Below are 13364 nucleotides of genomic sequence, written 5' to 3'. Positions count from 1 at the left end.
AAGAAAGAGAGAACCCAGATAGGCAGTTCAAATAGGTGTGTGTGTGTATATGTATGTGTGTGTATGTCTATGTGTGTGTATATGCATATTTGTAATTGATAGTTTTTTATGTATTTCACTGTTCTGCTGCAAAACAGCAGATCTCACAACATGCTTGTGTGTCAGTGGTATTAAACCTGAATCTGACTCTGAGATTGAAAGCCGAGGAAACGTTCACTTCCCTGCCCTTGATCTCTGACTTGCAGAGATTCCCTGGCAACGTTCTTGCAGATTCTGGATCAGGATGAAGGCAATATTTACTTCGTTTACGGCGTGTGAAGTGATCTGCTATGTGGAAACTGAGCATGCCTGCGGTCTTGCTATTCGTGACACTGAAGAGTGCTGGGTTTCAAAGCTTAGATTAGTAGATGAACTGCCAAGCTGCACCATCTGTCGCTGCTCTGACAACATTAGAAAGCTAATGTTGAATCTTCCTATCTATCTGTCACCTAACGTCCACCATCTAACCGAGGGGTCTGTAGACTCCAGGTTGGGAACTCCGATATGATGTTTATCTAAAATATATCTATATTTTATTCTATAGTGTGCCTGCACTGTCAATTAAGCTCGTTAAGCTCCTAATCCTTTCGTGTTTGGAACATGGGAGGAAACAGCACCCTTCACGGGAAACGCACGCAGTCAACAAAAGTGGGTCACAAACTCTTTACAGACCGCAGTGGAAATTGAGCCTGGGTCGCTGGTGCTGTTATAGCATTACATTAATCGCTATCCTACAGTACCGCACACATAAAATGCTGCACATTTTTATGTGAGGCCGTGCAAATTCCAAAGACCAAAGCCCCCTCTGTCAACGTTCTCTGCCTTCATCCTCATAAAGATTATATTTGCATTGCACTTTTCACCCACAGTCCCCAAAGAATTGAATCTCCAATGAAAAAATTGAAATTTAGACAATCAACATTGAAGAATTAATAGTATACACAATATAGAGGATGACTAATGTAAGAAGTTCTGTCCTATTGATCCAACATTGAGGAATTAATGGTAGAGACAGTATGGGAGATGACTTTTATACTCTTTCTTTCTTTCTTTTTCAATCTTTTTATTCTTTCTTTCTTTCTTTTTCAATCTTTTTATTGAATTTTTCTAAGACAAATACATAATGGTCATAATAGTACAAAGGGAGTGGGGTTGCACTGTTGGCAATTAACACATGTGTGTAGAAACTATAGGTAACACCAATATAATTGACCTCACAAACTCTTAATATAGACAAGATACAAGGAAATAAAAAGATGGAAAGAAAACCCCAAATTGAAAAATCAAAAACAAAGTAAACTAAACAGAACTAAAACTAAACAAAGCTGGGCTATTCTATTATATTGGATAAAATCATTAATGTCGCCAACTCTGCTCCTCTACTCAAATTAGTATATAATATTAAGGAATCAGAAAAGGTCAAAATACATTCTATGAAAGTATTGGATAAACGGCCTCCAAATTTCTTTAAATTTAACCTAAGGATCAATGGTACCACTTCTAATTTTTTTCTAAGTTTAAACAGGATAAGGTTTGGGATAACCATTGAGATGTAGTTGGAGGATTCATCTCTTTCCAATTCAATGAACTAGATCTTCCAGCCATTAAAGTAGCAAATGCAATCATCTGCGGAGCTGAAGAGAGCAGATCAATCATTAGTAAACCAAAAATTGCAGTGATAGGGTGAGGTTGTAAATCAATGTGCAAAACTATAGAGAATGTATCAAAAATATCTTTCCAATATTTTTCCAAAAGAGGGCAAGAACAAAACATGAATCAGAGGCTACCTCAGAATGACATCTATTGCAGATCAGATTTATATGAGAGTAAAAACAAAAAAAAGGAAAAATTTTAGGCTTAAACCCTTATCAAAAGGGTTTAATAGCAATCATTTATGATATGATTATGAAAATACAGTCAGATATAGCCGATAAAATTAAAAATGAATGGGAGAAGGAACTTCAACTTTCTTTACCTATAGAGAAATGGGAGAAAATTCTTCAATTAGTTAACTTTTCTATTTGTGCTAAACATACATTGATTCAACTTAAAGTGGTGCATAGGGCTCATATGTCTAAAGATAAATTAGCTCGTTTTTAATCTCGTATAAATCCGATCTGCGATAGATGTCATTCTGAGGTAGCCTCTATGCTCTTCTTTCAATTGCTGCCTGAAAGCCTTTATGTCAGCTTTGAAGATTAGATGGGCAGTTGGATGCCATGGTAATGCAGCAGTTGCTGCATCGATTTACAGCAGTAGCGATCGCCATTCGGGGTTTTGCCTGTTCTCCCTGTGACCGTGTGGGTTTCCTCCAAGTGCTCTGGTTTCCTCTCAAATTCCGAAGATGCATGGTTGGGGTTAGTGAGTTGTGGGCTTGCGGTATTGACGCTGGATGCGTGGCGACACTTGCCCAGCACAATCCTTGCTGAGTTGATGTGACACAATGCACTGGATGGTCCAATGTTTTTGAATTACATGTGACAAATAAAGCTGATCGTTAACTATACATCATCGCCTATCCAAGATGTTCTGCAGATGCTGGAAACCTTGAGCAACACACACAAGATGCGGGAGGAGCTCAGCAGGTCAGGCAGCATCTACGGAAGGGAATAAACAGTTGATGTTTTGGGCTGAGACCTGATGAACAGTGTCAGCCCGAAATGCCGACTATTTATTCCTCTCCATAGATGCTGCCCAACCTGCTCAGTCCCTCCAGTGTTTTGTGTGTGCTATTCATTTTCTATCATATCAAGCCATTGTAGGATTTTGTGCCAACCCTTGTTCTGCTGAGCCGCAAAGAATAGGGATCCTATTTTTTAAATTACTTGTGACAGGTGGTTTGCATTGAGAACGCATTTTGCCTCGAACCTGAGTGTGGAACGGCCAGTCATCCGCAGAGCAGTTTGCAGTGAAATGTTTGTTCAGCAGTCCCTTGTCTTGACTGGTTATATCATGACAGCCATCGCAGCTTTCATGTAGAAATCTGCAGGAAGTGATTGAGATGATGTAAGTAAAGGAAAAAGGTTGTAAAGTAAGTGGCTGCCTGTTATTAACTGCTAAATGGTGTGGTTTCCTGGTTTAAATGAGCTGGATTGTACAAGCCCGTTCATGAGAAATCCCTCTCTGATTGATGTTTTATATTGACTCTGACGTGTCTCTGAAGCCATCAGGAAATATAAGACAGACTTGCAGATTCACGTGCCTCTTTTGACCTCATGACATACTGAAGGATGTGCTTCCCTTGCAGTTAGTACAGTGTAGATTCAGTGATTTGAATCCTCGGACAAGAGAGGGCAATTCTTTGAGATGGATTAAGATTGGCCCATGGCAGTATAAGAGATTCTGCAGATGCTGGAAATCGAACAGTTCAGGGCGCTCTCAGTACTGTGCTCGGTGCGTAACCTTGTTTTTTGTTTGTGTTTGATGGTCAAAGTGGGAATTGAACCTGCAGCTTTTTGGTCCAGAGGTTGGTGGGCTCCCGCTTGCATCATAGCTCATGAGGGGTACCATAGGATGAAGCCCTTGCACCTTTCCAGGGTAGAATTCCATTTCATGCCCCCAACTATCCTGACTCGCCTGTTGTCGGCCAACGCCATAGTCAGTGCACAGGGGCACGATGATACCGTAGTGGTTAGCACAATCCTTTGCAGTACCATCAACAGGGGCTCAATTCCTGATGTTGCCTGTAAGGAGTTAGTATGTTCATCCTGTGACCATGTGGGTCTCCTCTGGGTGCTTCGGTTTCCTCCCACAGTTCAAAGACGTACGGGTTGGTAGGTTAAATGGTCGTTGTAAATTGTCCCCTGATTAGGCTAGTGTTGTTGGGCGCGCCTCAAAAGGTTGAAAGGGCCTATTCCATGATGTCTCAATAAAATAATGTTTCTCAATAAATGTAATATGAAACTGGTCCCAGCAATGATGTCTGATTGCCTGTGCTCGACTGAAAGGAAATGCACTCAACGGTAATTATCCAGGCAGAATTACACTTGGCAGTATGGCCCTGCAGTTGAATTGGTCAAACCTTGGCCGGCATTGTCTAGGCACACCCAAGAGTGATGACTGTTGGTGAAAGTAACTGGACTTGCATCCCCACCTTCTGGGGAATACGGGTGGGAGGAAGTTGTCAGTGAAAATTCGGAGATGTTAAATAAGGACAGAAGATTCAACGCAATGAATGGAGTTGGGCTTTGTACCGGGTTGTCAGATTATTTGACTCAAACTTGAAGTCTGGTGACTGGGCTGGCACAAAGCTTTCCCTTGGGCTGTGTTGTTATGCCATCTTACTCAAGAAATGGAATGACAGACCTACCACTGGAGGAACTCAAAGGGTTGGGCAGCATCCGTGTGTGTGCGTGTGCGCAGTGGGTGGGGGGGCAGGAATTGCTGATGTTTCAGGTTGGGGTCATGCATCAGGACTGAGTGGAGACAAAGTGGCTGGTATAACAGAGAGGGGTTGGGTGAGACAGGCAGGTGCTGGTTGGCTGGCTATCTCTCCTCTTTAGTCTCACTCCTGATGTGTGGTCACCACCAGAAGTGCAGACAATTCCTCCTGCCCCATGGATGATGCTGAACGCACTGGTTTCCTTCAAAATTTCGGATCTTGTCCCAGATTCCAGCATCAGCCATCTTCTGTGCCTCAATCTTACTTAGGAGCTGGTAGATTTGTCCTTGAAGCAGCAATGTTGAGGAACATATTTCGAAAGGGAGCTTTCCTCCTTCACACAAGTGCATCACAGGAAAAGCCCTCCCACCATTGAACACATCTCCAAGGAGCCCTGCCAGAAGGAAGCAGCATCCATCATGAAGGACCCACCCCCCCCCCTCCCCAATCCAGGCCAAACTCTCTCCTCATGAAGGAGGTGCAGAAACCTTGGGTCCCACATCACCAGGTTCAGGAACAGTTATTACCCTTCAACCAACAGGCTCCTTTTGTTTAACAAAACTACAGAAGTTTGTTGAAACAAAAATGCACACAATGCAAACATCAAATTTTTACAAGACAGTAAATAAATTCAAATTAAAATGATTATTACTGTCTATAAAACAAAGTAATTTTATAATCAAAGTGCGTTTCTGTCACCACATACTACCCTGAGAAGTGTGGCGCGTGGCTAAGTGGTTAAGGCGTTGGTTTAGTGATCTGAAGGTCGCTAGTTCGAGCCTCAGCTGAGGCAGCGTGTTGTGTCCTTGAGCAAGGCACTTAACCACACATTGCTCTGCGACAACAGCGGAGCCAAGCTGTATGGGGCCTAATGCCCTTCCCTTGGACAACATTGGTGTCGTGGAGAGGGGAGACTTGCAGCATGGGCAACTGCAACTTCCATACAACCTTGCCCAGGCCTCAGTCGTCATCGATGGACGGCCAAAGAAGAACTACCCTGAGGTTCATTTTCTTGCAGGCATTTGCAGTAGAGCAAAGAAACCAAATAGAGTCAGTGAAAAGCTCGGGGTAGTATGTGGTGACATGTACACACTTTGATAATAAATTTACTTTGAGCTTTGAAGTGTGCCGCAGTCCTGTTGTAGGAAGCTGAATGGCAGTTCTGAATCTAGGTGGTAATCCTAGCTATTGATAGCTGGACGTTACTGACATGCACGGTGCTAATTGCTTACACCGACCACTTCCTTGGGACTAGCTTGGTGTGTCCAATAATGAGCTAGGTCATTGCTAGGGTGAAGGAAAAAGCCTCAGCGATAATGATGCAGTTCTAGGTGGGGCTGAGTGAACTGAAGTTAGTGTCACTGGTTTCCATAAGATACTTGGTTCATTTTGGTATAATTAATAAAACTAAAACCTCTGGAATGATTTCAACATGTTTTCCTGTGTCTTGAACATGACCATCACATCTACACATTTTGGAAGCATCTCTTAAAAACCAGCTACACTCAGGACCCACTTAGTTAGGTCCACCAGTACACCTGCTTATTAATGCAAATAGCTACTCAGCCAATCACGTGGCAGCAACTCAATGCATAAAAGCATGCAGGCATGGACAAGAGGTTCAGTTGCTGTTCAGATCAAACTTCAGACTGAGGAAGAAATGTGATCTAAATGACTTTGTGGATTGATCGTTGGTGCCAGATGGGGTGGCTTGAGTATCCCAAGCTGCTGATCTCCTGGAAATTTCATGCACCACGCTGGGGGGTGGGGGTGAGCAAAAGATCCAGTGAGTGGCAATAGTGTGGGTGAAATCGCCTCGTTATTGAGAGAGAGGTCAGAGGAGAATGGCCAGACTGGTTCAAGCTGACAGGAAGGCAGCAAAAACTCAGGTAAGTGTGTTACAACAGTGGTGTGCAGAAGAGCATCTCTGAACACACATCACGTCGAACTTTGAAGTACATGGGCTACAATAGCAGAAAAACACGTACCTCCTATACCTACTCTAGTGACCATTGAGTGTATATTCAAAGTAAATTTGTATCAAAGTGTGTCCATGTCACCATATACTACCTTGAGATTCATTTTCTTGTGGGTATTCATAGCAGAACAAAGAAATACAATAGAACCAATGAAAAACTACACGCATAGATGGGCAAACAATGTTCAAAAGATGACAAACTGTAAATTGTAGAAATAAATAATACTGAGAACATGAGTTATAGAGTCCTTGAAAGTGAATCCATAGGTATCGGCGTCAGTTCAGTGTTGAGTCGAATGGTTCAAGAGCCTGACAGTTGGAGGGTAATTACTGTCCCTGAACCCGGTACTGTGTGATCTAAGGCTCCTGCACCACCTCCCTGATGTGTGAAGAGAGCACGACCTGGATGGTGAGGGTCCTCGAAGGTGGATGCTGCTTTCTTGTGGCAGCACTCCTTGTAGATATGCTCATTAGTGGAGAGGCCTGTATCCACCACTTTCTGTAGACTTTTCCCTTCCAGGGCATTGGTGTTTCCATGCCAGGCCGTGATGCAACCAGTCCGGATACTCTCCACTGTGTAGCTAGTAACGTTTGTCAAAGGTTTAGATGACTTACCGAATCTGTGAAAGCTTCTAAGAAAGTAGAGGCGCTTCTTTGTAATGGCACTTGCGTGCTGGTCCCAGGACAGATACTCTGACATGTGGAGGTATTTATTGATTTGAAAGATCTCTGATGGATCATTAGGAAATGAGAAGACAATGTCTTCCGTTTGGAGCTCAAGCCTTTTGGAGAGCAGCAGGGCTTGTGGTAAAGTAGAATTTAATAAACAGTTCTCTCCATTATCTTCTCTGAGGGGGAATGTTATCAGGATAAAGAGTAGGTTTGGAATGCATTTTCAGATAACTGCTATGAGAAACCTGAGTTGATCTAAAGAGGTTTTTGACACACAATCACCGGTTTTCAGTCTGCTCACCACATGTTTGAGTACTCTGTCCTGACTTCTGTTTCTGCAACACTTTGACCTCTTTCCCATCTTTGGCGTGAAGTCTGTGGTGTGTCTTTGGCACCGAGGAAGACTGAAGCCATAAGACATGGGAGCAAAATTAGGCAATTCGACCCCATCAAGTGTGCACTGCTATTCTATCACGGTCAATTTATTAATCCTCTCAACCCCTTCTACTGCCTTCCCATTGTAACCTTTGATGCCCTTACTAATCAAGACCCTCTACCTATTGAGTATACCTATTGACTTGACCTCCACAGTGGTCTGCAGCGATGAATTTCACGGATTCATCACCCTCTCGCTAAAGAAACTCCTCGTCCCTCTCTTCTAAACGTACGTCTTTCTATTCTGTGGTAGGCTTCAGTCATCATCTTCCCACGTTTGGTGCGAGGTCGACAGTGTGTCTTTGGCACTGAGGAAGACCAAAGGCTCCTGACACCACCAGGCATAACTGGCTCCAAGCATTTATATCTGGAAGATCAAGCTGCAAGTGACCACTTTACTCCCCCCTTCAGCGCCACGGACCCATCTCCTGAACAGGTTGATCGCACTTATGCAAAACGATGTCACTGATCTTAGTCCTAACTCATTTTCCTTCTAAATTTGCAGGTGGGGGAGGGAAACGGAAAGGAAGAAGCAAGAAATGGAAAGAAATCCTTCGATTTCCTCAAATCAATCAATGTGAGGATCTCCGAAAAACTTTGGGTGAGTGGAACCAGCGCTGTGGCAGGGGCTCGCGATCAAGGACTGCTGCATTTTAGCCGCCGTAAGGGAGGGCAAGTGCAATATTGGCATTGATTTGAAGAATCGAGGATGTAGTGCTGAGGCTTGATAAGGCATTAGTCAGACTGGCACGAGCAGTACTGAGCCCTTTATGTAAGAAAGAATGTGCTGCCATTGGGGAGGCTCCAGAGGAGGTTCACAGGAATGATCCCAGAATTAATGTATGAGAAGGGTTTGATGGCTGTGTGTCATGCTCATTAAGGTTTAGATGAATGGGGTGGGGGATCTCATTGAATTCTATCAGATATTGAAAGGCCTAGATAGAGTGGATGTGAAGATGTTTCCTATACTGGGGGAGTCTAAGACCAGAGACACAGCCTCAGTATAGAAGGACATCTATTTAGAAGAGAGATGAGGAGGAATTTCTTTAACCCGAGGGTAGTGAATCGGTGGAATTAATTGCCATGGATGGCTGTGGAGGCCAAGTCATTAGGTATATTTAAAACGGAAGCTGATAGGTTCTTGATTAGTCAGGGTGTCATAGGTTAGGGGGGAAAAGGCAGGAGAATGGGGTTGAGAGGGAGAATAAATCAGACAAAGAGAGTGGGGGTGAGAGGGTTGATAACAAGTATGTTATCTTGGAATGAGTTGAAGAGAAAGGTTGAGGATATGCATTTTGATTGGTGAGTAGACGATGGGACAGGTACTGGTAAGAAGGATAGACCTGGTGCCCCAGTGATGGAGTCCAGTGGAATTTTGAGCAGCTCTGAGTTTGCAAAGATAAGTTTGTGGCCTAAGGTAGAAGGAGTCAATTTTAGAAAACCTAGCACATTTATTTTTCAATATAGTCCCCTCTTACATTTACACACTTAGTCCAGCGGTCGTGGAGCATACGGATCTTGGGCCTCCAGAAAGTGTCCATAGCAGGGGTGATTGATAAGTTTGTGACCTAAAGTAGAAGGAGATGAGTTATAAACTTCAAACTTTCTGTATAATCACTCAGAGTTGAACTGCATGTACATGTAACGAGAGCTGTATAACTGGTCTCCTTCTACCTTAGGCCTCGAACTTATCAATCACCCCTCGTATATCTATATAGATACAAATATATAGATTTAGCATTCTTATTTGTTTAACTAATTAACTACAGGTGTTATAAAAAGTAAGTTAATTGCTATCACATGATATGTGTACACCTCCCTTAAAGATGCACCTGCACTTTGAACTCCCCTATATTCCTTTGAATTAATTTAATGTTTTTAAGTTACAAAACTTAACACTGGCAGCTGGTGGAATGTTGAATTCAGAGATACACGGAAGATACAGGTCAGGTATTTGGCAGTTCGCTGGTTAATGCAGATGCTGGCTGTTATGTAGAGATGAAGTTGGGCTGCATTGGGAAGACTCCAAAATTTGTCATTTACATAGACAAAATTTTCTGTCTATCCGTTGGTGATGTGGAATCGATGGCATTTTGACCAAATCTGAAACTGAAATTATCCCCGTGTTTATGCCTGATGAACTTGAAGTTCAGCCAGATGTCTTCTCGGGCGTCTGGATAAATGCAGTTACAGTAATTATGACAGAGGGAAAGCAAAGGCAGCAGCTCTAATTCCAGATCCAGTACAGGTTTCATGTCTTTATTGTGGATGTCTATGCCACTCACATCTTGGACTCAGCGACAAACACACCACGGAACTGCGCAAATCTGTCGTAGTCAGAAATGATGGACAACCGACCAATCAATGATGAGAAGCTTTAACATTGCATCATGGAGTTCCTCGGTGGCCTGGGTCATTGCTTTCCATTTGCACCCGAGTGCACTTGGGTTTTATCTTTTCACTCTGCCCGAATCGTGAAGCAGTGGAGTGGGCAAGTCGGCTGCCATGTTGATGCAGCCACTCGGATTCAGCAAACCCAGGTACAACGCTGACCTCCGGCGCTCTCTCTCGGCAGTTTACCCCTTCTCCCTGTGACCGTGTGGATTTCCCCTGGGTGAACCGGTTCCCCTCCCACATCACAAAGACATGCAGATTGGTAGGACCACTGTAAATTGCCCCTGCTGGGTATGTAAGGGGTGGCATCTGGGTGGAGTTGATTCAGATTCATTCATTTATCACATTTCCATCGAAATTTACCGCAAAATGTGTCATCCAGCACAACCTAAGGAGAGATGTGCCATTGGGTGCACTAAATCTATCGAGCAGCAGAGGCTGAGGGGAGATCTGATAGAGATTTATAAGGTTATGAGAGGCATAGATAGAGTAGACAGGGAGTATTTGTTTCCCAGGGTAGAAATGTCCAATACGAAAAGGCATGCATTGAAGGTGAGAGGAGGTAGGTTCAGAGGGAATGTAAGGGGTAAGTTTTTTTTTAACTCAGAGTCGTGAATGCCTGGTGTGGTTGTAGAGGCAAATACATTAGGGGCTTTTAATGTTTCGATAGTTCAACTTCAAGTTGCTTTTATTGTCATTTCGACCATAAACTGCTGGTACAGTACACAGTAAAAACGAAACAACGTTCCTCCAGGACCCTGGTGCTACATGAAACAACACAAAACTACACTAGACTATGTGAGACAGCCCAAGGCTACACTAGACTACATAAAACAACATAAAAGCTGCTCTAGACTACAGACATGCACAGGGCTACAGTGCACAAAATAGTGCAGGGTAGTACAATAATTAATAAACATGTATGTAAGAAATATGAAGGGATATGGACATCGTGTATGTAGCAGGGATTAGTGTTTGGGCATTTTTGATTTGCTTTTTAGCTGGACAAGTGTTAGGTGGTGCATTTTGGGAAGTTAAACTGGGTCAGGATGGTGAATGGCAGGTTGTTAAACCTGGGGTACAAGTCGAAACACATGAAAGAGGTAACAGTAGCAAAGAAGGTAAATGGCACGATAATGTGACAGAGGCAAAGTGAGTATTGGTAGCATTGAAGGTATGTCAAACAATCAATAAATAAGTAACTAAATAATTAAATATAATTTTTTCAAAGTTGAGGAACAATCTTGTTAATTTTGTTCTCATACTTTTTATTGAAAACAACTAATTTCACGGACTTGCGTCAGTGACCGTAAACCCGATGGTGATTCTGAACTGTGGGACAGGCCTAGTGGGGCTGAATGAGCAGCTTCCACTCGTATTTCTCATGCTCTTATCTATAGATCTCCTGAGAAGGTGGAGGCCTTATTGAACTTCATCCAGCCGCCAGAATTTTGAGTCTCTGGTCGTCCCAAAGGATGTTATGGCATGTTTTCAAAATGTAACCACTGTAGCAGAGTGAGGAACAGAGCAGCCTAGATATGCTCAGTAAACTCTGACAGAGTCAGTGTCATAATGATGGGGTTCGAGTAAAATTGATCGATGCAGGGCTGCACCTTCCTGAGAGAATGATTCATAGCACAGGAGAAATGGGAGAGAAGGCCATTCAAACTTCAAAGCTCTAAGTTCTATTTTATTATCAAAGTATGTATATGTCACCATATACTACCCTAATTCATTTTCTTGTGGGCATTCACAGTAGATGCAAGGAAGTATAATGGAATTGATGAACAACTATACACAAAAATGGACAAACAACCAATGTCCAAAATAAGACAAGCTGTGCAAATATTTTTAAAAAAGTACAAATAATAATAAATTATATTGAGAACATAAGTTATAGAGTCCTTGAAAGTGAGTCCATAGGTTGTGGAATCATTTCAGTAATGGGGTGAGTGAAGTTATTCACCCTGGTTCAGGAGCCTGATGGTTGAAGGGTAATAGCTGCTCCTGAACCTGGTGGTGACGGACCTTGGGCTACCTGTATCTCATGCAGGGGATCACACCCCTTTTTTATGCCATGGACCAATACCATTAAGCAAAGGGTCCGTGGACCTCAGGTTGGGAGTCCCTGATCTCACAGCAATTACAAGAGGAGAGCATTGGCCTGGATGATGGGGGTCCTTGATGGATGAAGCTCTCTTTGCCCCCTTGAGTCCGCCCTACAATTCAACAAGACCATGACTGATCTGACTCAACATAATTTCAAAGTTTCATCATCTTATTCCTTTGATTCATCCTGCTCTTCTCGTCAGCATCACCTCATTTCCAATTGCCCCTGTACTCTGGACGTAGTAAAGAGTCAGCTGGTCTGGAGTCACCTTTAGGCCAAACTAGGTAATAGAAATTGAGAAAATAGGCCAGTTTAGGAACAGGCCCTTCTGCCCAAAATGTTGTGCTGAACTATTTTAACTAGTAATTTATTCATTAGCAATACAGGGTATAAGGGGCACCAGCACCCTCCCCCACCCTGAAAAATCTCATCAACTTTAACCTAATCACAGGACAATTTACAATGACCAATGAACCTGCCTGGTACATCTTTGGTTTGCAGGAGGAAAGCAGAGCTCCTGGGGGAAACCCCATGCATTCCATGGGGAGGATGTACAGAGGCTCCTTACAGAAGATGTCAGAATTTAACTCCGGAAGGCCCTGACCTTTAATAGCAACGTGCTTACTGCTACGCTACTGTGGCGCCCAAATGCCTAACTAAACTAATCCCTTCAGCCTACCATTCTTTCTGTGCATTTTCATGTACCTACCAAAATCCCTCTTTCAGTGCTTCAGTAATGTTTGCCATCACTGCCTCAGCTGGCAGTGCATCCTGGGAAACCATCTCTCTCTCTCTTTTAAAAAAAAAACTGCCTGGTGCATCTCCTTTGACTTCTCTCTTCTCACTCTAAGTGCAGGACCTCCAAGATTGGATATACTACCCTGAGGGAAAAGGTACCGGCTATCTATTTATGTCTCTCAGACTTATAATCTCTTCTCCGGTCTTTCCTCAGTCTCTCCTAATTCCAGAGAAAGAAATCCAGGTTTGTCCAACCCTGACTTCTAGCACATACCATCAAATCTGGGATTATTGCGGTAGACATCTTCAGCGCCCTCTCGAAAGCCTCCGTGTTCTCCCTGCAATGGGACAACCGGAATTGAATAGGCAGCACGGTAGCGTAGTGGTTAGTGCAACGCTTTACAATACCAGAGACCTGGGCTCAATTCCTGCCACTGTCTGTAGGGAGTTTGTACGTTCTCCCTGTGACCGCATGGATTTCCTCCGGGTGCTCCGGTTTCCTCCCACGGTCCAAAGACGTACCAGTTGGTGGGTTAATTGGTCATTGTAAATTGTCCTGTGATTAGACTAGTGTTAAACTGGGGATTGCTGGGCTGCACAACTCGAAGGGCCGGAAA

At 43.3% G+C, this 13364-nt stretch overlaps 1 protein-coding gene across 1 annotated transcript in view; it reads left to right on the top strand.

Annotated features, from left to right (window-relative positions):
- The window catches only part of LOC140734981 (G protein-coupled receptor kinase 5-like), a 199506-nt gene that overhangs the window by 65119 nt on the left and 121023 nt on the right, over positions 1-13364 (top strand). Inside the window, exon 2 of the mRNA XM_073059759.1 lies at positions 8011-8106. Coding sequence (XP_072915860.1) covers positions 8011-8106 — 96 coding nt within the window. The remainder of the gene's footprint in view (positions 1-8010; positions 8107-13364) is intronic.

This window comes from Hemitrygon akajei, chromosome 1 (genome assembly GCF_048418815.1).
Source record: "Hemitrygon akajei chromosome 1, sHemAka1.3, whole genome shotgun sequence".
In the NCBI taxonomy this organism is placed as follows: Eukaryota; Metazoa; Chordata; class Chondrichthyes; order Myliobatiformes; family Dasyatidae; genus Hemitrygon; species Hemitrygon akajei.
This window is presented reverse-complemented; position numbering and strand designations above follow the sequence as displayed.